At 28.8% G+C, this 22,735-nt stretch overlaps 1 protein-coding gene across 1 annotated transcript; it reads left to right on the forward strand.

Moving 5' to 3' along the window:
• The first annotated feature begins 883 nt into the window (after positions 1 to 883).
• LOC149877218 (uncharacterized) lies at positions 884 to 21,600 on the forward strand. The gene is made up of 12 exons (XM_090074015.1): positions 884 to 1,002; positions 1,761 to 1,860; positions 1,984 to 2,175; positions 2,463 to 2,674; positions 4,398 to 4,639; positions 9,293 to 9,531; positions 11,353 to 11,394; positions 13,256 to 13,377; positions 19,837 to 19,867; positions 20,017 to 20,130; positions 20,510 to 20,679; positions 21,254 to 21,600. The coding sequence occupies exons 3-12, from the start codon at positions 2,130 to 2,132 to the stop codon at positions 21,464 to 21,466; spliced, it is 1,431 nt and encodes a 476-aa protein (XP_089930141.1). The 5' UTR covers positions 884 to 1,002; positions 1,761 to 1,860; positions 1,984 to 2,129; the 3' UTR covers positions 21,467 to 21,600.
• Positions 21,601 to 22,735: the final 1,135 nt, after the last annotated feature.

Here is a 22,735-nt window from a genome sequence, read left to right on the forward strand (position 1 = left end):
TTCTTTTTGGTCCTACCCTATTATAAATAAGTAGTCCAAAATATACCATACAGAAGAAAAGTTGGCTTTCCGTGTTGATTATAAAGGTGCCCGCCAGACCCCTGAAGTTTGCTATGTTTTTATACACAAATTTGGCTGGCGGGGTGTAGCGTTTTTAATTTACTGCCATTAAAATTTTACTGCGCAGCAAAATTTCAACGTTGGAATTTTACTGCTATCGTTATTTTTTTACTGACTTTTTTAATATACAATTTCTGGCGTTTATTTTTTTGGCGTTTTCAAGATGTACAAAAATATTAACTTTCATGATATCAGGAAATACTTGAATGACAAAAAGTTTCCTGAAGGTGTAAATGAGAGAGGAAAAAAAGCAAACTTTAAAAGGCAATGTAAAAACTTTGCAATTATAGACAACAAATTGATGTATTGCAAAAAAAAAAAGGAAAATGCATAGCTTTACATAAAAAAGTGAATCAAAATCTGGCCTGGAAAGTAAACTATCATTTAATGTATGCATTAAATAATAAAAGTATCATTAAAAGAAAAATTGAAGTACCCTTAGTTTTATAAAACATGTATATTTTTACCCGCCCCTCCCAAAAACTTTAACATCTCTTCTTTTCTTGATGACATTAAAAAAATAACGAGCGCAGTAAATTTTTAACGTTAAAAATTTACTGCGCAGTAAAATTTCAACGGAGTAAAATATTAACATGACAGGGGATCTCTAAAGTCACGTGACATTAAAATTTTTGGGCTTACAATTATTTTTATATTGGTGGTCAACCATTTCAGGTAGGACCAACTTGATTTTCAAAAATTCGTCAAATATAAATCACCCTAGTAACCAGCTTTGCTTATTGCGCAATGTAACGGTAATTAATTTTCGTTAAAAATGTAAGCGTTTCGTAAAAGATTGTTAAAAAATGGCGAATATTAGGGTTTTTAGTGGGATTTTTTACAACTTTGACTTCGAATTAGAGCACCTTCCATAATTTTCAGGTCTATGTTTTTACATTTTTCTGAATTAGCATAAAATTCTCTATCATAATCAATCATAAAAAAATAAAAAAATTTAGTTCACCTGGGAGATAAAGATGAGTTTTCCGGAGCAATTGGAGGCTGGAAACTCAAAATATGACTCATTTTTTTAAGAAAAGACAAAATATTTTTAAGAAATTATTTAGAAAGTTATGCATAAATGCTTTTTCATAAAAATGAATGCATTTAATTTAATTTTAAAGGCTATTGACTTTTTTCAAAAGCAAAATTCTAAAAAACCCACTTCTTGTTGTGCTTTTTTATGTGGGTTTTTTGGGTGGATTTTTTAATGCCAACTTTTGTTTCAAGTAATAACTATAAATAAAAAAGTATGAAAACATGAAAACATGAAAACAAAGAAACAGCTAAGTAATTTAATCACAAAAAACAGGTCATTAGCCTGTAGAAACCATTGGTGGCCCCCTCCCTAAATTTTATTTGAGTTCAGAGTATTCTAACTTGTGAACATTCCATGTTGCTCTATTTCTAAATTGAAAAAGCCTAGTTATACTGGTGTTTAACATTCACACATCTTACTCTTTAAATTTCTAACTACAATATTAAAACTTATTGATAAAATAGAAATTTGTATTATGCAATATGTGGCAAAGTTGTAATGCACTTTATACCCTATAACTTGAATTATTTAAAAAACTTGATGTCTAATTGGATTACTTAATTTAAATTGGACAGTAACAATGTTGTTGCAACCTTTTTAGGGCGACTCTTTACCACTGAAATTTAGTTTTGATGGATTGCAAAAAGTACTCAAGAAAGCATATGACAATAGAAATACTAAAGAACTAAATGAGAAGATTGGTAATGTAACTATTTTACAAATTACAACAACTCATTCAGAGGCATATAGTGTTTTTTAGAAGAAAGGTTCATTATACTACAAAATTTAGATTTTTTAAGTATGTAAATAATCTACACTTATAGATTTGGTTAAAGAACTCAAAAATGGTCTCAGTGAGGTTGTAAGAGGAGTTCACAATGAAAATTGGCTCAATATCGTGAGTGGTGGCTTAAGTCTGATATCTTTTGTAGTTAAACTCACTGGCTCTATAGATGATATTTTTGGACGAATGATTTCTGTTATTTTAGCTGGTTTACATTTTGAAAGCAGAAAAGGTTTGCTTTATTGTATTTATGGTAAAAATCTATAGTGTATTATTTAACTAGCTTCAAAATATCAAAACTTTCTACTAGCAACATTAATATAAAAAAAACTAAATCTTATGATTATCTCAAAAACAGTTAAGACTGATAAAAATTTTTTTTTGGATCAAATAAGTTTAGATATGGGGTAATAACCCAAATATTTTTTAAGTAACTAAATGTTACTTTATAAGAGGTGAAAGGTTGTAAAACATATCCTAAAAGTGATAACTAATTTGATTGTTATTTTTTTGTTGAAGAAAAATCACAATCAGCACTCATATTGGAGGGAGTTAATCAAGCTTTTTTACAACACAAAGATGATCCCAGAGCAATAAAAACTTTAACATTACTACAGTGGATTATAGGAGTTGAGGGGGAAATTAAAAATCTGTTAAAAAAAGGAAGTGATTTAAAGACGCTAGATAACATTAAAGAGATTAAAGAGGAAAGAATTGATCCAAATTCAAAGGTAATTTACTGTTAGGAGTTTTTTTGATAAGTTATGTAAAGCCATATTACTTATATACAAAGCCTATTTCAAACCATTAATTACATATATACAAAGCCTAATTTCAAACCATTTCAAACATGGTCAATCATCTTGATTACTTTTTTTATAATACTCACCAAATAAATTGAAGACTTACCCAAATGGTGGTAAGTCTTCCCTCTTAATCTTTTTCTGTTTTGGCATCAAATAATTACAGTTTTCTACTCTATGCAAAATCCACTCAAAACCTTTCCTGAAATATCAAATTTTAAATTTTGATAAAAGCTATTTTTTCCAACAATAAAAAAGTTCAAATAGTACTTTTCTAAATGGATTTATATTTAAATAAAAATTCAATTAAAAGGAATGTTGCCTTTATATTGATTTTTACAAATAATTTATAACATTTATGAGGACTAACAAACAAAAAAAATTCAAATTGATATGTAAAAATTGCATAATTTAAAACCTTATAATAACAGGAATATGTTTTAAGTATCAAATCATTTTTTTACATGTGGAGAGTTTTCTTTTTTTCATTGTTCTACTTTTTTTTAAAAAAGTTAGGAAAGTCAGTTTTATCTCCAATGTCATAACTTTATTATAATTGGAATTACGCAAATGCTGTAAGGGTTTATTCATTAAATATTTAGTTATGATTAGATTTTTGATGCATGACTTTATTCTAATTATGTATCCCTAAAAAAAAAAAAAACATTTTAGATCATTTAATTAAATAAAAAAATCTTCACTAGTTTAATGCTTAACAAACTTCCTTAAATGATTACACTGCATAACAAAATCAAACTTTTTCACTGTTCTTGGGTTTAAATTTTGTTTTCTTATTTCCTTATACCTGGCCACTCTTCTTTAAAAAGTTTGTTTTTGTAGACAAGGCAAAACATTTTGTAATTTATCTGTTTTCTAGAAGGCTCATGATATACATGCAGTGTTCAATAAACTTTGAGAAAGGTTCAGAACTGTAAAAATTCTTCAGAAGCATTTAGAATGTTCCTGAATTTTTTAGAATTTTCAGGAGTCTTTTAGAGCTTTCTTGAATTTTCTGGAGCTGTCCTGTAGCATTCATATAGGTATAAAATTACAAGTATTTTAAACCAACCTTTCAATGTTTTAATTGCTGAGTAGTGATTCACTTATTAATGGTTGCATAAGACTATCAAGTTAGATGACATCAAGAGGTTGCTTGCAACCAGCAGATGCATTTTGCTATGTCTGTGCATATAGCAAAATGCATCTGCATCTGCTCATTTTTTCCAAGAGAAGAATGAAAAATTACTCTGTGTTAGGCTTATAAAGCATATTTCAACATGCCTGTCAGTTGTAAGACAAGCCCTGGACAATTCATTTCATTGTGAAATTTTCAAAAAACTCTTGAAGATTTCTTGTTCAATGCAGTTTTAGATATCAGTGTATTATTTTGTAAAATTTTAATGATTTAACACAAATTAATAAAGTTGGGATTGAAGCAACTTTTACAATTAATGTTCAACTAATGATATCTCTAATGTTGATAGGCTGGTACAGAGTAGAAAAGAGGGTCTTAAAGTTTGTCATTTCAAGAACTTGGCTATAAAGGAAAAAAAAAACATTATTGTGCTTCATTAAAATAAAGTTTTTTTAAGCTTGTTTTTTAATTAGCATATAATTTTTTTCTTTTAACTTGATCTTGTTCCATTTCTAGGGTATCTTGGCTGATTTACAACTCAATATTGAAAGGGATTGTCAAACTAACAATTGTGCACAATGTCTTTTTCAAATTCAAGAATATTTAGTTCTATCAGTTCAAAAGCAATTGTTTATTCTTCAAATCATTGGGCTGTATAAAAGTTATTCTAAAAACACACAGTTTATGATACCTGAGTTGACACAGATGAAGCAGAATGATAAACTTATGATAGATTATTTACTAAAACCAAAAAAAAGGTGAGTAGTCAATAAATTGATTTTTATTATTAGTCTACTTGAATTTGCCCAATAATTAAAACAAGAAGTTCAAAAAATGTAGTTCACCCAATATTCATCAATTGTTTTAAAATGAAATTATGACCAAGTATTCATTTGCATTATTAAAAAAAAGCATGATAAGCTTGAGTTAGATATTTTGGAACAAACAAAGCAAAAGAATATAATACTGTGAAAAGAAAAAAGAAATTTTTCAGATTAAAATGTTTAGAAAGTTTCAGATAAAAATTCTCCTCAGCCAAAATTATTAGTGAGTTTTAATTTTTTGTTTTGTTGTTTCTTGTTTCTTGTTGCTAATTAATTTATATAAACTTATTTCTTGTAAGCAACTATAATTTTAAGATTCTGTTACAGAATTATTTTACCTAAGATAATATAACTTATAGAAATTTTTCATTCATCATTTAAAATTGTATGCCAAAACAAGTGGATAACCTGTATAAATTATTATACAATACATTTTATTAAAATAATTTTACTACAAATAGGTTAGTTATTTTAAAACCATTTGTAAAAAAGGTTTGTTAAAATAAGTATAATTGCTTTGATGCATAATTTCTTTTGCTTATTAATCACATGTACCTGTCAAAAATTAGCTCATTAAAGCCTTCTTAACAAATCAAAATAGAGATTAGAGGAAGAGACACATTAGAACACTTTATGCTTAACCCATACTTAAATTAGAGGTGTGCGAAGTTCAAACTTTCGAACTTTTCAAAGTGCAAAGTTCGAACTTTCAAATTCGAATTTGACTTTAAATTCGATTTTGACTTTGAATTCGATTCGATCTAAAAAAAGTTAACTTTGATACTTTTGAACTTTGAAGCATTAATATAGACATAGGTCAGAATTAGCTTCCATTCAAAGCTGATGGAAAATATTTAGTACAAGAGCCAATATTAAGAATATTAAGATGAAAAACAGGTGATGACATGGTAAGAGTTTGTAAAAATGGTAATTCTAAGCAGGCACTTAAGTGTCCAATGGGTGCCATGAGTAGTTTGCATAGACATTTATGTGCACAGCAAACTTTTTGTCAAATTTGAAGAGAGAAAAAGAAAGTGTGAAGAAGCAACACAGAGCTAGATAAGAAAAACTGATAATTCTAAACAGGCATGAATTGATTTTACCTTTGCTAATCAGGGAGTTTGGTCACCAAGCCATCTGAAAAGTATGGCTATTACTAATGCTATCAGATGTATGCCATGTACTGTTCCTATTTATGCAGTAAGGGATAACGGCAGTAACATGAAAAGTGCAATGAATTTATCTCAGACATGACTTGTCATGTTTTGCACACACTCTTCAGCTCACCATTCATGATGCTATCAATTCACAGGATGGGATACAAACCATGCTTAGCAAGGCTCGCAGAATTGTCTCATTACCAACACAGATCACTGGCCTCTCAAAAGCTTCATAATGAACTAAGAAGACTGGGGAGAGAAGAAAAAGAATTAATTATTAGTGTGGCAACTAGATGGAATTACTAGGCCTAAAGAATAAAATATCAGCAATAGGCCTAAATGAATAATAATAATTGCACTTGCAAGTTACAGTTACAAATTACATTTACAAAACAACACAAGGCAGAATTAAGAAAACAGTAAACACTCATTTTAAATTTTAATCCATATTTCACCAAATTAGCCTATTAGACGTATATTATTTAAAAAATTCGAATTCGATTCGAATTTGCAAATTTAAACTTACATTCGATTCAATAAAAAAAAATTGAATTCGCACACCTCTAGCTTAAATGCTATATGAAATTGCATATACGTGTAAAATATTCACTAAAAACTAGTTTAATGCTCACCGAATAAATAAATTGCAATTAATTTAAACTATAAACAGTGAAATAGCAAACAAAATTCATCAAAACAATGACAAAAACTCAATTGTGAAAGATAAATCAAGGTAGTTAATTTTGTCACTAACCTAAAGTTAAACTGTATGATTCACTTGTATCTAATTGAAGAATACAAATTAATTTAAACATGAGCATTCAAGCTATTAATGAGGTATAAGTCATCTAATAAAGTTAAAATGACAAGGAATTTGTTTTATTATGCGCTCCACAAGTCTTTATAGACCCATAAAAAATCCACCAAAAAACATAAGTTCCTATCTATCTAATTATTAAATTAGGATACATATCAGAACACATTATTATTGTTTCATTATCAAAGTATATAGTAAGCTCATAAGAACATATTGAATATTTACTCAGACGAAGTTTTCAAAGTACACATTAAAATATAATAAATTAGAAGTATTTGTTTGAAAAGAAATCAGAAATCAATAAAAAAAAAATCAGTAATAAAAAAAAAATCAAAGCAATCACCAGTTTAAAAAGAAATAAGTTAGTTTGAAATGAACTTTTGACTAGTGTCAGACAAAACTGACATCTTAAACATACTTAAAAAATCATGATTGAAATCAGCTTTTTTTGTGGTGTCTTGAATGCAAGTGGCTGTCTGATATAGTATATGCAACATAAAGGTATTTATGCATCATAATGCTTTAAAAAGGAAATAGATATGCAGTCTACATTATAAAGTGTTTAAAGTCTTATGTTTAAAATGAAACTGATTTTTCATCATCTTAAAATTACTATAAAGAATCAGAGGTACTTATGTAACATTCCAGAAGTCATGTCTGAAAAACTCTGAAAACATTGAAAATGACAGGTGTATCCTATGTCATCCAGGATTGGGAAATTCAAAACAACTATGTAGCGTAAGAACAGTCCTATATTTTGTCAAGAACCAACCTAAGGTTATGTTATTGTGAACTTACCAAAACAGTTATAAAGATTTTACTTTGGAAAAACATTAATGTTTAGGCAGCTGATAGAAAACTGATGGTAATGGTCAGAGATAGACTCACAGTAATAAGGTGGTGTAAGGAGAGAAATGCATGGTATTTGGAAGCAAGTGATTTCCAGTGATGAAAGTAACTTTGATGTAATAAATAGGAAAAGTGAAGTTTCTGTTAAAAGTTTTATGTCTAAAAAATATAATAATTGTTTTGTCATGTCAAGATTGCAATGTGGTGTTAGGAGTGGTGGTTAGGAGATGCTTTTATTTTAATGGATTTTTGTGTAATATCTATACAGGTCAAATTAACTAACACACTTATATACAGGGTCAAATTTAAAAAAAATTATAATCTTAAAAAATATACAAACTGTGACACAAAAGTGTCACAACAACCTTTAAGTGAACAACCTTTAATCCTTTCCCTGAGCCAGGAGCTTGTAGGTGCATATAAGTGACTGAAAGACTTTCATATCTATCACAAAAACCAGAGGTGTTTTTGAATCACCTGAACAAATTTTGTCTTAAACCATGATGTTTGCAGGGTGTTGTCTCTTGACAATGGTTTTGACCTGAACTTGTCTGCATTTAACAATGACCCTCTCATTGTAGTTAATTGGTTCTGGCTGAACTGTGCATGTCTTCTAAAATCCCTATTGTCTATTCTCAATAGAATAACCAATAGGGGTTTCTTGATTATTCATGAAGTCAAGCACTTTCTTTGCCTCCTCACTGCTCTAGTATTGGCACTAATTAGTTGTTCTCATCTTTTCATAAAATTTTTTAATTCCAATTCTTCAGTCAGTTGTGTATTTGTCTGCCTAGATACTTTAGCATCTCCAGCAACTCCTAAATTAGTTCTATTAGAATTTTGTTGTAGCTTGCAGTCAACAAAGTTCTTCAGATTCTTGCTTCTGGCAGATCTCTTCTGATCAATCCTTTTCCTCAAAGCAGATCGCTGTTTTCTAAGTTTTGAGAGTTTTGTAAATGGTTATTTTAATTCATCACTTACAGGTTTGTTGTTACCTTTTTTTTATACAACTTTTTTGTCATTATCCTTGCTCTAACTTCTTGTTTACTATTTCTGTCTTTCAAAAAATGTTTTACAAAAAAGATGAAACTTTTGTCTTGTTAGTTTTTCTTTGAGTAAAAAAAAAATTTCAGAGAATTAGAAGAGAGTACAATTTTAGTAAAAATGCAACTTTGCAAACAAGTACCTAGGATCAAAAATTAAACAATTCAAACTATTGATTTTTTTAATATCCATAAAGCTGAAAGTTATACAATGCATAGTCACTAAATTATTGTCCTCAAAACAGAATCTACAATTTTTTGTCCTGAAAATTGTTCCAATAGCAATCAGTTCATGTTTGATCATTGAAAGCAGAAAAAGCTTATCAAAACACCATTTTTATCATTATCTAAAGTGCTAATAATGAATCTGGAAACCAGAGAGCCTTTTTCAAACTTATGAGAAATGGCTTTCAAAGTTACAAGAAATGTTGTTTTTGAAATAGATTAAGCTTTCATTACAGTAAATGTCTTATTTTCAAAAAGCTTATCATAATTAAATTTTTAGTAAAAAAAATAGTAAAGGAGTTATGCCCTTTTGATCTCAACACAAATGTTTAGTGATCATTTACATTCATGTCATTAGGAGTTTAACATCATTACTTAAAATACTTTATTTAGTATCTAAAATTATAATTCTTAAAATTTTGTTGAAAAAGAAATTGGATTTTTAAATTTTTTTTGTATATGAATTTTAATATACTTTCCTCTTCCTTATCAGAAATCCTTTGAAATGCCTAGTCAACTACTACAGCTTTCCTGGAGAATATCCATTCATTGATGTCTACCTGAAATGGTTTTTGGACAACTTAAGTAATCATAAAGATGATGAATGGTGTCTTGTTGTTAGCAAGAATAATGATCTTGTAGATTTCACCACTTTTCCCTTAAATGAATTACCAGTTGGTGACGTTAAAACATATACCTGGTTAAAACAACTCAAATCATTATTTGTTCCTCGTAAGCTTTTCCAAACTCTTTTGAAGAATTTTTATTATTATGATATTATTTCAGTAAAGTTTGTTAATTGTTTATGATTTTATTGTTATTAAAATAGTTAATCTTTGGTATTATTTTTTGTCTTAATTTTTTATTTTTTTTTGTTACTGAACACTGTCACAGTTCCATAGGCGCATCTTAATTTAGGTTGAAATTCATATTATACTTTGTTCAAAAAAATTAAAGATACATTGTATAATTCCTGTATCAGAGAAAAATCACACTAGAATGAGGATATCATTATAAATTAACAATAAATTTGAGAAGTTGGTGTTTCATTTCTATAGTCACACTTGTAAATTGTAAAATAGATAAAGATTAAGTGTTTTTTTAGTTTTGATAATTTTCTCCTTTGTGTTGACTTGATAAATTTTGTTGATAAATTTTTGTTGACATACTTCAAATCAAATTTTGCAGAATTTCAGTTTCCATATTTTCTAAACACTCAGCTACAGCTACTTTCATGGTATCTATGCTATCATATTGCTTTTTATTTGCATAAATTTGTCTCAATAATGCTCCACACAATTTTCCTAGGATTCAGATCAGGACTTTGAGCTGACTACCAAATCAAATCAATCTTCTTAGCTTCAAATCATGCTATTGTTTCTGTACTAACATAGAGTGTCCACTGTTCATTCTGCACTATGTGAAAACGAAGTTCAGCTTTTCAGTTGCACAGAAGCCAGACCATTATCAAACCTCTTCCAAAAGGTTGAAAAATATTGAGGTTCTTTTCTCAAATTGCATCCAATATCCATTGAGTTCATCAGGACCATCTAAATTATACTGTTTTTTTTTTTTTTTTTTTTATCCAAAAAGATCACTTTTTTGTTGAACTTAGAAAATGTTTTTCATATTGACAAATTAATTATAATCTGGTAAATTTTTTTTTATGGATTTACCTAATTCCAATCAAAAATCATAATTTCTTGCAATTTGACATCTCTCTCAAACAGAGTTTCTTTCACTTTGGTTTCTTTACATTTTTCCCATATTCTATAAGGTTTTTCACGAAATTTCTGATAAGATGCTCTGATCTATTGAGTCTCCTGGGAGTTTGCCAATTTGAGAGTTTTTTCATGTAAGGCTACAATTTTGTCCTTTTCTCATTGGTTAAAGCATCTCCACGGGGGTATTCAATCACTATAAATTACTAAAACTAAAATCAAGTGTTGAAAACTTTATTAAAACTGACATGTGCCTATGTGACTATTTAATTCAAAAAAATAATCATGTTATTAGTTTCTTTGCGTGTTTTCTATTCTTTTGATGAAATTTTGACTGAGCACCCATTTTTGAAGTATCAGAATATTTTTATATTAGTAATTTAGTTTTACTTTCATACTTCTTATTTTACAAATAAATCAACTTTTAATGGGATTTTCATTCAATTTTCAAAAATTTTTTTAATGGAATGATTTATGATTTAAAAAAAGCTCAAGTTATCCATAAGAAAATCTTCCCAATTAGTGAGAAATGTTAAACTTGAGAAACAATAGGTTGAGTTAACTGATGTTTGAGCAAAGAGATATTTTCTTTGTTGATATTCTAGAAAGGTTTTATATAAATATTTAGAAACTTTTTAAAAGATTAGAATTTTGGGTAGACAAAAGTTGCAATAATCTATGATCCAAAGATAAATATGTTGTTGAGTTATGCTGTCCTTTTGGAATATTGTTGGATAGGTCTAATTTATTAAAATCATAACCAAAATAAATAAATATAGTCCTTAACTTATCTACATTTTTTTCTGTTAAAAAAATTTAAATTTTGTTTTAGCTAAGCATGAGGTTAGTTTATCAGCTGAGGCTGAAGAAAAAGGTAAATTAGCTTTTATATATATACTTTTAATTTAGGCAAGACTTGAAGGTTGTATTTTTCAATGTGTAGTGGGTTGTTTTCTGGTTTTTAAATAAGACAACTTTCTTTTCAGATTTTGAAATGCAATCACTAACATTTTCATGATTAAAAAATCTAAAAGCAATATCAACTGTTGGGCTCAATATTTAGCAAATAGGTTATTTGAACACTTGTTTTGAAATCAAAACAATAATCAATAATCAATAAATACCTTAAAAGAAAAACGCTCTAAAATTCCCTGAAAGTAAAAAACTTATCAGAAAATCAGTTAGAAATTTTCACCAAACAAAAAGAAAAACAAAAACAAGATAAAAAGATTGTTTATGAATTAGACCATTGAAAGAATGGAAAAGTTTTATCTTAGTGTCATCGGAATTCTGAATGGACAGTTTTCGGCAGTGCTCTGAATGCATTTGTCAAAAAAACAAATTAGCCAAAAAGGTCAGTTAAAAAAATAGTTCAATGAAATATTGATAACAATTACAAAACAGCCATAAATAGCAGAATTGAGGGAAATGTATTTCACTTAAAATCCAGTCACAATTACAAACCAGGTAAGTGTAAAAATTAAAAAGTTCATTTACTGACTTCTGGTCTCTAAAGTCTTAACATTTTAAAAAGTATTATTATGAGAAATTACATGAACTGGGTTTGAGGTAACCTTTCTTTCTGAAAAACAAGTCAAGCAGCTTGACTTTTTTCACACAACATTTATCTGGTTTATGCATTCTCAAACTTGCATAAACAAGTTTGGATGGAAATTCACACTGTGAAAGTTGAAACAAATGGAGTTGAAAGCTTTAAGGTAGTAATCTCTTTTTAGATATACAAAAAAATAATTAATGTATACTTTTTTTAACGAAGAGCTCATTTATTATTATTTTGACAACAAATTTGAAATTTTTTGTTCTTTATTACTCTTTACCTCTCTGTGGAAAAAACCTTGTGAGAAAAAAGTTCCAAAGTATTTACTTATGTTATTAATTATGAACCATTTCCAACATAAAAGTCAACATAAAATTTTCTTAAAAATTTATGTTGACTTTCATGTTGGAAATGATTATTTCTCTAAAAATTTTCTCAATCTGTTTTTTTTTTTTTTTTTTTTTTTTTTTTTTTTCATGCTTAACATATTTCCAGTTTTATTAAAATTATTTTATTAAAAGAACAGTTGGAAGTTTAAATCTGCAGTAAAATGGCAGAGCCATAAAGGTTCCGTATTGGGAAAGTTTGTAAGAGGTTTAAGAATTGATTTTCATCAAGCTTTTTTTTTGTGTGAGTTAGTATGATTGTTTGATAACCAAACTAGATAAGTGACAACAATCATAAAATATTATATATCTTGGTTTATAACATTTAAAAACAGTAACTTGAAACAGTTTTTTTATGGTGTATTTAAGTATGTCTTTTTATATTCTAAATCCATGTGTGCAAGCAAACATGTTGTAACATTTGAAAACAAAATCTTAAACATTTGAGAAAATATCAAATTTCAGATTTTGCATTAAGTTATTCTTTTTCCACCAATTGCAAAGTACATTTTATTTAATGAACTCTGCAATTGCTGGAAAATGAATAACTCACCCAAATTCAGAACCATGAAAAGAACAGTAAGATTTATAATTGTAATTTATGTTGAGTCACAAGCAGAGGAGTGTGGATATGAACTTGACCTTCCCTAACATAATCAACAATAATAAGTTGCTGATGGTCAATAAGATCAGAAAGAATTTGAAAACCAATCTGTCCCACCAGTTTCCCTTGCTGTAATCTCTGTATTTTTTGAGTCAATGAAGTCTAAATATTTTTTATCTTTATTTAGAGTATTTGTTTAAAGGTCCAACAGTTGTTAACGTTAAAGCTATACCCTACATATATATACAAACTAGGTATAATAATGATCTTAATGGAGAATACATTCGAGGCTGCTTAGAAATGTATATGGTAAAAGAAAGTTTCATTTTTTCTTTTTTTCAAAAGCTTTGTTAGTTGTAAAAAGTACTTCAACAGCTTTTATCTTTTCCAGTTATATTGCTTATTTTAATTGCTGTATATTTTTATGTACCAGAAGCTGCATGTAGATAAGGTATAAATGATTTTAATAGTACACATAGTATACTAAAATATCCTATAATATATTGTTATAATATATAATGTACTATATTAATTGCTATTTTTTCTTATTTGCCTTATAAATAATATTAATGATATACATTAGGGTGTCCCAAAAATATGAAGTTTTAAAATATTGATGTCTAACCCCATTAAATATGTCTGTATGGTAACAGTAGTTTACCTGCCAAATTTTAGCCCATTTGGACAATGTTTAGAGGTCCCCCAAGGGATAGAAAGTTTCCGATTTTGGTGTTTGATTGTTTGCTACCAACTTTTGATACAGTGTTATATGATATGGTTATAAATGTTTTATAATTTGTTTATACAAATGAAACAAAAATATATAATTGTGAAAAAATATATAAATCTGCAATCCTTTTATTTTTTAATTTCAAAAATTAGGTCAAAAATGATTGAAAAACAAGATTTTATTGAATTTCAGTTCGCTTGAATATTAATTAATAAGCATATATGTAGATTATGCAAATAATTCAAATTTTAGCTAGCAGCTCACGATTATATTCTGCAAAGTTTTTCCTATGCTGTTCAACTACTTGAAGCAAAAATTGTTTCTGCTCTTCGTCTTTGGTGATGGTTTCATCGAAATGTTGTACCAACGCTACTCCCTGTTCTGCAGAGTCATTGATGCAAACCAGATTCCTTACAAACACTGCTGCAACTTGGAAAGAAGGAGTATCTGACCAGTTTTCAACAGGTACATCAAGAAAACTGGCATCAATATTGCATGTTTCAAAAAATGTTTTAGACGCACGCAAGTTGTCAAAACTTTGTGGTAGTGTTTTCATCAGATGTGGGCCTCAATCTGCTTGTATTGTGTGGACAAGATCAGTCTTTTCTTTGTCAGACAGGAGAGATGAAAAAAGAGCAAGAGTTGCCAATTCTGGACTCATGTACCAAGAATGATGCAGCATCATTTTTAATCCAGTCGAACCAAGAATTGCATCGTCGTAGTCATGCAAATGCTGTATCAACAAAATATCATTCATAGGTGCATCAGCAGTGAGCCTGCATGAAAACCGTGACTGAAGATAAACTTGAGTGATAAACCGATTCAAATGTTGAATACCTTGTAATTCTCGAGCTGTTAAGTTAAAAATTGTTTTATTTACAGTGAATAATAGTTCAATTTTTAATGCGTAGATGGCTTTTGTTATCCATTGTGCCCTGTGCAGTGCACCAGGTTTGCGAATGGCTACATCAACCTGCAGCCCAACCATTTGTGCAGCAAGAAGTAGAAACTCTAAATAGTCATCTCATGAATGTCTGACTTCAAGTTGACATTTGATGAATGCTTTAATTGCATCTGAAACAATTATCAAAGGGGTTGATCTGGCTTCTGGTGTGTGATTCATTTCTGTCCATTTTTCACGAAACCTTTTGAAAAATAAAATTTCTGGTCCAGTGGATGGTCCAAGACAAACATTGAATACATCGGCAAGCAGCACTTCAAACATATGATGACGGCAAGCCATCCATAATAAATTACGTCCCATGGCTTTTTCTAGAAGAGTGCAAGCTCCATTGAGTTATCCAGTATTGGAAGCTGTCGTGTCAAAGCACATACCAATAACCATTGATTCATACTTCCAAGATTTTATATGTTCATGAACTGCATCAGCAGCTGCTCGTCCTGATCCAGATGCTAACTTTGGAACTCCAAAAAGTTTTGTAGTGCCACCGACAAGTGATGAGAGCAGGACAGGTAACCGATCTACATTGACCACACCAGTAACATCGATCAAAAGTTTCCCATCCCAATGAACAATGGATTTTGAGGGAACATAATTTTCTTTTATAAGAGCTGCAGCTTGTTGACGGCGGCGCCTACGATGTCTATGCATTGTACTCTTGGAAAATATTGTCTCTAATATCGGAACACCAGCTTCGTTGAATGCCGATGCAAGAATCATAGTTGACTTTCTAATGCTGGTATTTGTCCTATCCAGCACAGCTGCAACTTTGGGAGATATAATGTCTCTGCGATGTCTGCGTTATGTTGTAGAATTTGTTTTACTTGAGCATGCTGATTGTACAAGAAATTCTTCATCAGATTTATCATCTTCATTAGAATCATGGCAAACAGATGATGTTATTGAATGTGTTGCACTGTCCAGTTGTTGGTCTGCAGCTGACTCTGCTGTTGACGATAACCCACTCCGTCCACAGTAAACAATTTTTGATACAGCATCTTTTGCTGCATTATCAACATCCCTGATAAATTATTTTTGACGTTTAGCAACTCGTTTTTTATTTAACCATAAGTTTTTTGTCCACAGACCCAATTGATCCTGTTCTTGATTGTTGTTGTAATTTCAAAAACTGTCTGTCTTCATCAGTTTTTATCAACTGTTCAGAGTTGGCATGGCTGATGTCAAAAAGTTGACTCAACTTATTTGTGTATTCTTTTTGGTTCATTTGATCAGTAGACTTATTTCTCTTACGATGCTTCATCAAACGAACTTGGTCAGCATACAGATCTTTAATTTTCTGTATTATGTGATGTTGTTGTACAGGCAGTCTTGATTTTACCCAAAATGGGAGTAGTTGCTCGTGCACTTGTTGTGTAGCTTTATTAATGTTTAGCTTCTGTACACGGTGATAGAATACAAAATTTTTCATGACATCTTGGCCTGAAGGAAGGCGAGCACCTGAGATGGTTTCTTTTGGAAAGCCGATAAGCCATATGTTGTTATTGCTTCTGGTTACTCTAGATTTAGCCATACCCTAAAAGAATAATACAAGTACCAATGACAGTATAAGTGTTATTAAGTATAAGTAGTTTAATATTGTATTTAAATATTTTAATATATCTTAGAAATATTTGGAGAATACAATTAAAAAATGATTACATAATTGTTATATTATTAGTACAATGATTAACAAATTTACAAATTGTTGCTGTATTTCTTGTTTTTTTCACCAATTTATATACAATAAAACATGAGCAAATTGTGTTTACTAAAAATAAAAGAAAACAAAATGGCCACTTGGTCATGGGACAATAGCACTGCAGTAAATAATAATAAGTAAAAGTAAAATTTGTTTCTAAACTTTTGTTTAAAATAGCAAGTTGACTGGTCAAAAATATACATTTTTTGCATTCTCTAATAAAGATTATCATTCTATAGGTAATTGTTAATGATATTTTAAACTCTAATTAATGTCTGCAGTGAGATAATTAAACTAGTTTGCATTTCTAGCTTTATTTCACTCATTTTGTGCATATTGTGTAAGATTATTGATATGGATTTTGAATTAACTCGATAGTAAAATTTTAAAAGCCCTTGGGGGACCTCTCAAACTTGTTCAAATGAGCTGTAACTTCACCAATTTAATTATTGTACCCAAGAGACACTTTTCAGAGGGTGAGACATCAACTATTTGAAAAAAAAATTTCGGTGCATTTCTGGGACACCCTAATATACATAATATACAATAATATATAATAATATATAATAGTTTATAAAAATATACATAAGTTATAAATAATATTGATCTCAATATTTGTTTTTTTCTTCTTTAATGAAAGTATGGGGTTCTATAAAAAGAATGAGAATAATCTTCTGAAATAAATGCCTTAAAAGTAAACATTTTTAAAAAAAAAAGACTTTAGAATTTTGTATTAAACTTCCACAGTTATAATTTCTTTTTTTTCAAAAGTTTTTCGCATTTAAATATTTTTTTTTTTAGAGTTTTTGCTTTTTTTTTTATTTTGAAAATAAAAAAAAAATTCCATTTTTGAAGAAAGGTTTTAATGAGGTGGTCTTCTTTTATTAATAAGCATACATTATGGCTCAATCAGGAGTTACCTTTAAAACAATGTTTTAAGGTAAATCTACTGTTTAAAGGCTATTTATATACTGTTAGGCGTCTCAAGTATTTCTTAGAGAAAATAAAAACTGTTTATCTCAAAGAGTTTTCTTTAGTAATGTTAAATAAATCTCCAAAAATAATTTTTAGAATTAATTTTTTACTGTATAAGTAAAGCATTATAGATACACTTACATGTAATACTTTCTGTATTTTTAATAGAGTATATGTATAAAACCCAAATTAAATGGGTGAAATGATATTAATGTAAATAACCCTATAGTGCTATTCTTGGAACACTTTAATGTAATTGATAATAAATATTATCTTATAGATAAACATTATTACATATAGATAAATTGTTAGTACCAAAAAATTACTCCAAAATTTCTTTCTCTTCAAATAATAATATTGAATAAGTTCAAACTAAAAACTTGGAAATGTTTCTCAGCCTAAACAACTAACAGCTGTTAGTTGTTTAGGCTGAGAAAATATTTTGTATTAATATTTTATTATGTATAATTGTTATTGTATAAAAAAAAATAACGTCAATTGTAGTAACATAAGTTATATATGTTTATCTAAAGCACTAATCAAGTATTATTTTTAAGTCTAAATTTTGACTGAGTTTGTAAATTTTCATTACTTTTCTCAACAAAAATATGTATATTACTAGTACCCTTTACTTATTTTGAGACTACATTATGAGTTTACTGGGTGTGTTTACTGGTATATTCATAATGTAGTATGTTATATGGTTTGATTTGTTAACTTTATAGATATCTAACTGGTGAGATTGGGTGTCCACAATAAAATTCGGGCAGTTTTAAAAGGAAATATTTTCACATCCACACATTCATTTTACTTCATTTTTTTGTGATTTATTCTTAAAACATCAACTTAGAGAATGACATAAAGTATTATAATGAATTATAAAATTTTAGTTTCAAAGTTGTAATATTTGTTTTCACACTAGTCATCATGTCTTGTAAAAGTGTTTTTGACTTCATAAATCCATTTTTTCTTCATATCCTCAAATTAAATCACTTGTTATCCACTCTTTCTCAAGTGTCCTTTCACAATTGAACAGTAAGACTTGATAAGGCGTTCTTCGGGATGGTTGGGCGGATTAGCTGAATTTGGAATAAAATTGACTTGTAATATTCAATATGCTAAATCAGGGCAAAAAGTGCAGATATGTTGTGGCTTAAAAAAAGTCAACAATCTGTTTTTCAAACACTCCTTAATGTAAATATCCACTGTCAAAGACCGCTGAGTGAGAAATAAAGGGCAACGGAGGCTACAACTGCTAACTGCTTACCAGGTGAAGTTATTAGGAGCAAGTTTCTCAATGTATTAAACTTTTTTTTTGACATCTTTACCTTTGAATTAATAGTAAAATTACTGTCTGGAAGCTTGAACGAAATCCTTTTCAGATGTAAGTTTGATTATCTGTAAAGAAGCATTGATTTTCTTGAAGAAACAGTTTGCGTAACTTTCCTAAACGCTGAATACGTTTCTTCTCACTATCCAGACTGCGTTCTGTTATGTTCTGCTTACAGTGTAAAGAAAAACCACTCTATTGAACTAACTTTTGGATGTATAACTTACATTTGAGTTTTTTAACCAGTTCTCTCAAAGACTTTGAAGTATCTTACTTTGGGTTTGTTTTGAAATTCCCTTTTTTTTCCACTTCATGATTTTCTTTCCATAGTTTTTGACTGTCTGATAATTTATCGTACAATTGATCTCACGATGAATTCTTTTGCGGTTGCGGAATTCGAAGCTAGTGAATTTTGTGTGTAAAAATTGTAAGACTTTTTGAAATTTAATGTTTGTTTACATTTCTCACTAATACCATAGTAAAACTAATACTCTGAAGTTTATGGTAAAAAAAAAGAAAAAATAGAATAAAATTGAATGTGTTGTGAAAATGTTTCGTTTGAAATCGGCGAAATTTCATCGTGTACACTTTATATAATTGCATTAAACAAATTTTATATAAAAGAAGTCATTTTCGACAAAAGTACTCTAATAATATATTACATACCAATATTAATTTCTATACTAAATGTTACAGTTTTATATTAAACAAAATTTTAAAAATTTATATTATAAATGATATATACTATAATAAGGTTTTTAATGTTTTATTATAATATTAAGCTATATTATAAACTATATATTGCAAATATACAATACTTTGACATGACAAATAATGAATTTATAATTGATATTGTATAAAAAAAAATAACGTCAATTGTAGTAACATAAGTTATATATGTTTATCTAAAGCACTAATCAAGTATTATTTTTAAGTCTAATTTTTGACTGAGTTTTTAAATTTTCATTAATTTTCTAAACAATTGTGTTAAGTTTAAATCCTTTTTCGGAGCTTTTTAAAAAGGAATTATTTTTAGTTTTTGTTTAAAAAGCAATTTATTCTTATATTTTAAGGCTGGTCCATGTATTCAAATAGATCCTAGAGGTTCGTTTTCTGCATTTTTTTGTAAATAAAATCTTTAAATTTGAATTTGTTCTCAAAAGGATATAAAATGATGTTTTATAATTTATATATTTTTTTGTCTATTTACCAAAGTAATTGTTTGCAGATAATCTCTTTTAATTTTGATAAAGCGACGGAATGGAATATAGCAAGACATTTCGACCCGAAATCCCTGTACATTCCTCCTAACATAAAACTAACAATAAGAGCCAATGATTATGATTCGTCAGGTAAACAGCAGAAAAGTAAGTCGTTCTTCATATATAACAATTTCAAACACTATTCTTAAGTTTTGATTATTCTATTTTAATACCGATTATAGATTTCAATTGCACTGCTCAATAAGGGGTTTTTATCGTTCTACCCTATTTTCATTAATACGTAGAAATACGGCTCCAGTATGCGATATTTCCACATACATTTTGTTGCATCCGACATTTTTTCATCCAACACTTGAATTCATCTGAATTTATTTTAGAAGCATTGAAATCTGAAGAAGCATTATTTTAGAAACAAGTTTTTTCTCTCCACTTCATAGTACAAAGAAGTTTCGTATTTAGACAGACTGGTGTGTTTATGTAATTTAAAAGCTTTTTCTTTACATTTTTATTTTTATTTTTTAAGAACTCTATGAAGGCATACAAGGACCACTTACGACGGGATATATTTGTAAGAGAGGCACGGAAATTTTATCTTTACAAAAAAATGAATTTGTCAATGTCAATCAAGAAAATAAAATCAAGATATGTACCGAAGATCATTTTCGCGGGTGGTGTGACTATATTGACGAAACAGTAAATAATATTAAATTCTTGCATCTGTTGTCATGAAAAGTAAAAACCTAATTGTACCAAGAACGATCAATTAAACATTTTATTTTTTCAAATTTTTAAACAATATGGAGTTTAATAATAATCATATTTTTATTTCAAGTCAGAAGTTGGTATAGGCCAACTTTGGAGATATCTTATTTGGGCCTCGAATTAAGAGAGATCTCATCATTTCACACCATGAATATTAATCAAAAATGTTATTATCATAGTTTATAGAACATTTTGGTTCTTTTTAAACAGATAACACAATTGCTTCTAGCTATAAAGTTAGGTTCCAATTGTCGTATTTGAGTAAGTTCTTTATTTAATTTACTCTACAATAAAAAGGTGAGGAATAAATGGTAGATTTTAAAAGCAATATAAGTATCGGTATGAATCTAGCATGAGGCAATCATACTGTTTCACTAATTAACTTTAGCTATTAATCGTATTAATTGTTAATCTACGTTTATTACATTTATTTTGTTTGATAGTTTGTTAATGTTATATTATTATAATATTATCTAATGATTGCTACTTTTATTTAAATACTTAGACGTCTAAAACAAAAGAAATCCATTCATGTGTTTGGGAAAATATACAGAGCTACTATATTCCAAAATCAATGACATTAGAAGTGGATGTAAAGCAATACTCAGAATTACCAAAACATCAGTGTGAAGCCGGCGAGAAAGTAAATGAAATGGTTTTAAATTTTAAAAACATCGTTCAAATTGAAGTTGGTAAAGCAAAAATGTGTTCATCATAATTTACTGGTTAAAGATTGGAAATCAATTATAATTTTGATTTAAGTTCATTAATTCAAACCACTCATAAAGTTCTTACATACTTTTATGTGTAATAAATTTACATAAATTTACTTGTAATAAATTTACATAAATTTACTTGTTGTTTTACTTATACTTGTTTAAATAATCTTTTTCTTATCAAAGCCGAGCAAGTGCTAAAATTTCCTACCGCGTCTGCGGTCGGTATTTCCTAGGTAAAGCACTTTTTGCGAGATTTCTCCAGTTTGTGTGTTTTTATGGTGATGGGCGGAAGTGGATTCTTACACTTCGTGGCCGACCATCCACGATCGTGGATGGTCGGTCGGTTGTTAAGATTAAGGAGATAATATATAATTTGTATATATATCATAGTATATTGGAAACCGACCGACCATTTGACGCTATATATCTCATAGTATATTGGTTGGGTAGTCGGTGTTGAATTTGTAAACATTTCGTATTACAAAGCTTTGGTTACGCCTCTGTTTATATATTGAGGGCGGCTTTGTTGTTTTATCAGTCATGATTTTGTTTGCGTTATTGTGGTTTGTTTTAATTGTAAATGGTGATTGGTGTGGTAAGAGTGCCTGTAGTAGTTTGTATAATGAATGTGTGAATCATAGTTTATATGCTTGTGATTTTTGGACTGTGTGGATGCCATACGACGATTCAATTTACAGATGGGGGACGATTATTATTTTTAAATACCACATGGATTTAATCCTAATCCTAGTGGACTTTGTTATTTCTGTGAAAGTAAACGTCACCCTCGACAATCATGTCCTGCCAGAGACGCAGAATGTAACAACTAGCGATGGCAAGCCCTCAAAAGAGGGCTTGCAATCGCTAATACTTCATAGTTTTTTTAATTTTTGCAAGTCTTTTGACTGGTCTATGTAATCTTTTATCTCAAATGCTGGGTGAAAACCTTTTTGAAATGTTTTAAACGAAATAAATTCATAAAAATCAACGTTTACTTCAGTAAAATTTAGAAACTTTAAAAAATGGAAGAGATTTAGTCAAGTCAAACGCTCCTGAGGCAAAAGATTTTATGACCAAGGCCAGGAATGAGTTTTTGAAAAACATTCTACTAGAACAATTAGAACCTGTTTCAAGGAAATTTATATATTGGGGGTCACAAACACAAATATTGAAAAAATAACAGGCTGCAATTACAATAAAAACGGAAGGTGTGTAGTTAACGCAGAATCTGAGTTAATATTAGTTTTAATATGATTGAGTTGGCACAA

This window comes from Hydra viridissima, unplaced genomic scaffold (genome assembly GCF_058129835.1).
Source record: "Hydra viridissima isolate aposymbiotic clone 2 unplaced genomic scaffold, HvirCarnegie_v1 scaffold_16, whole genome shotgun sequence".
Lineage (NCBI taxonomy): Eukaryota > Metazoa > Cnidaria > Hydrozoa > Anthoathecata > Hydridae > Hydra > Hydra viridissima.

Bases quoted from the DNA above. Each gene is read 5' to 3' on its own strand.
- LOC149877218 (XM_090074015.1), top strand. From the start codon at position 2,130: ATGATTTCTGTTATTTTAGCTGGTTTACATTTTGAAAGCAGAAAAG. The intron at 2,675-4,397 runs GTAATTTACTGT...TTCCATTTCTAG, and splicing joins GAATTGATCCAAATTCAAAG to GGTATCTTGGCTGATTTACA. The intron at 11,395-13,255 runs GTAAATTAGCTT...ATCTTTATTTAG, and splicing joins AGCTGAGGCTGAAGAAAAAG to AGTATTTGTTTAAAGGTCCA.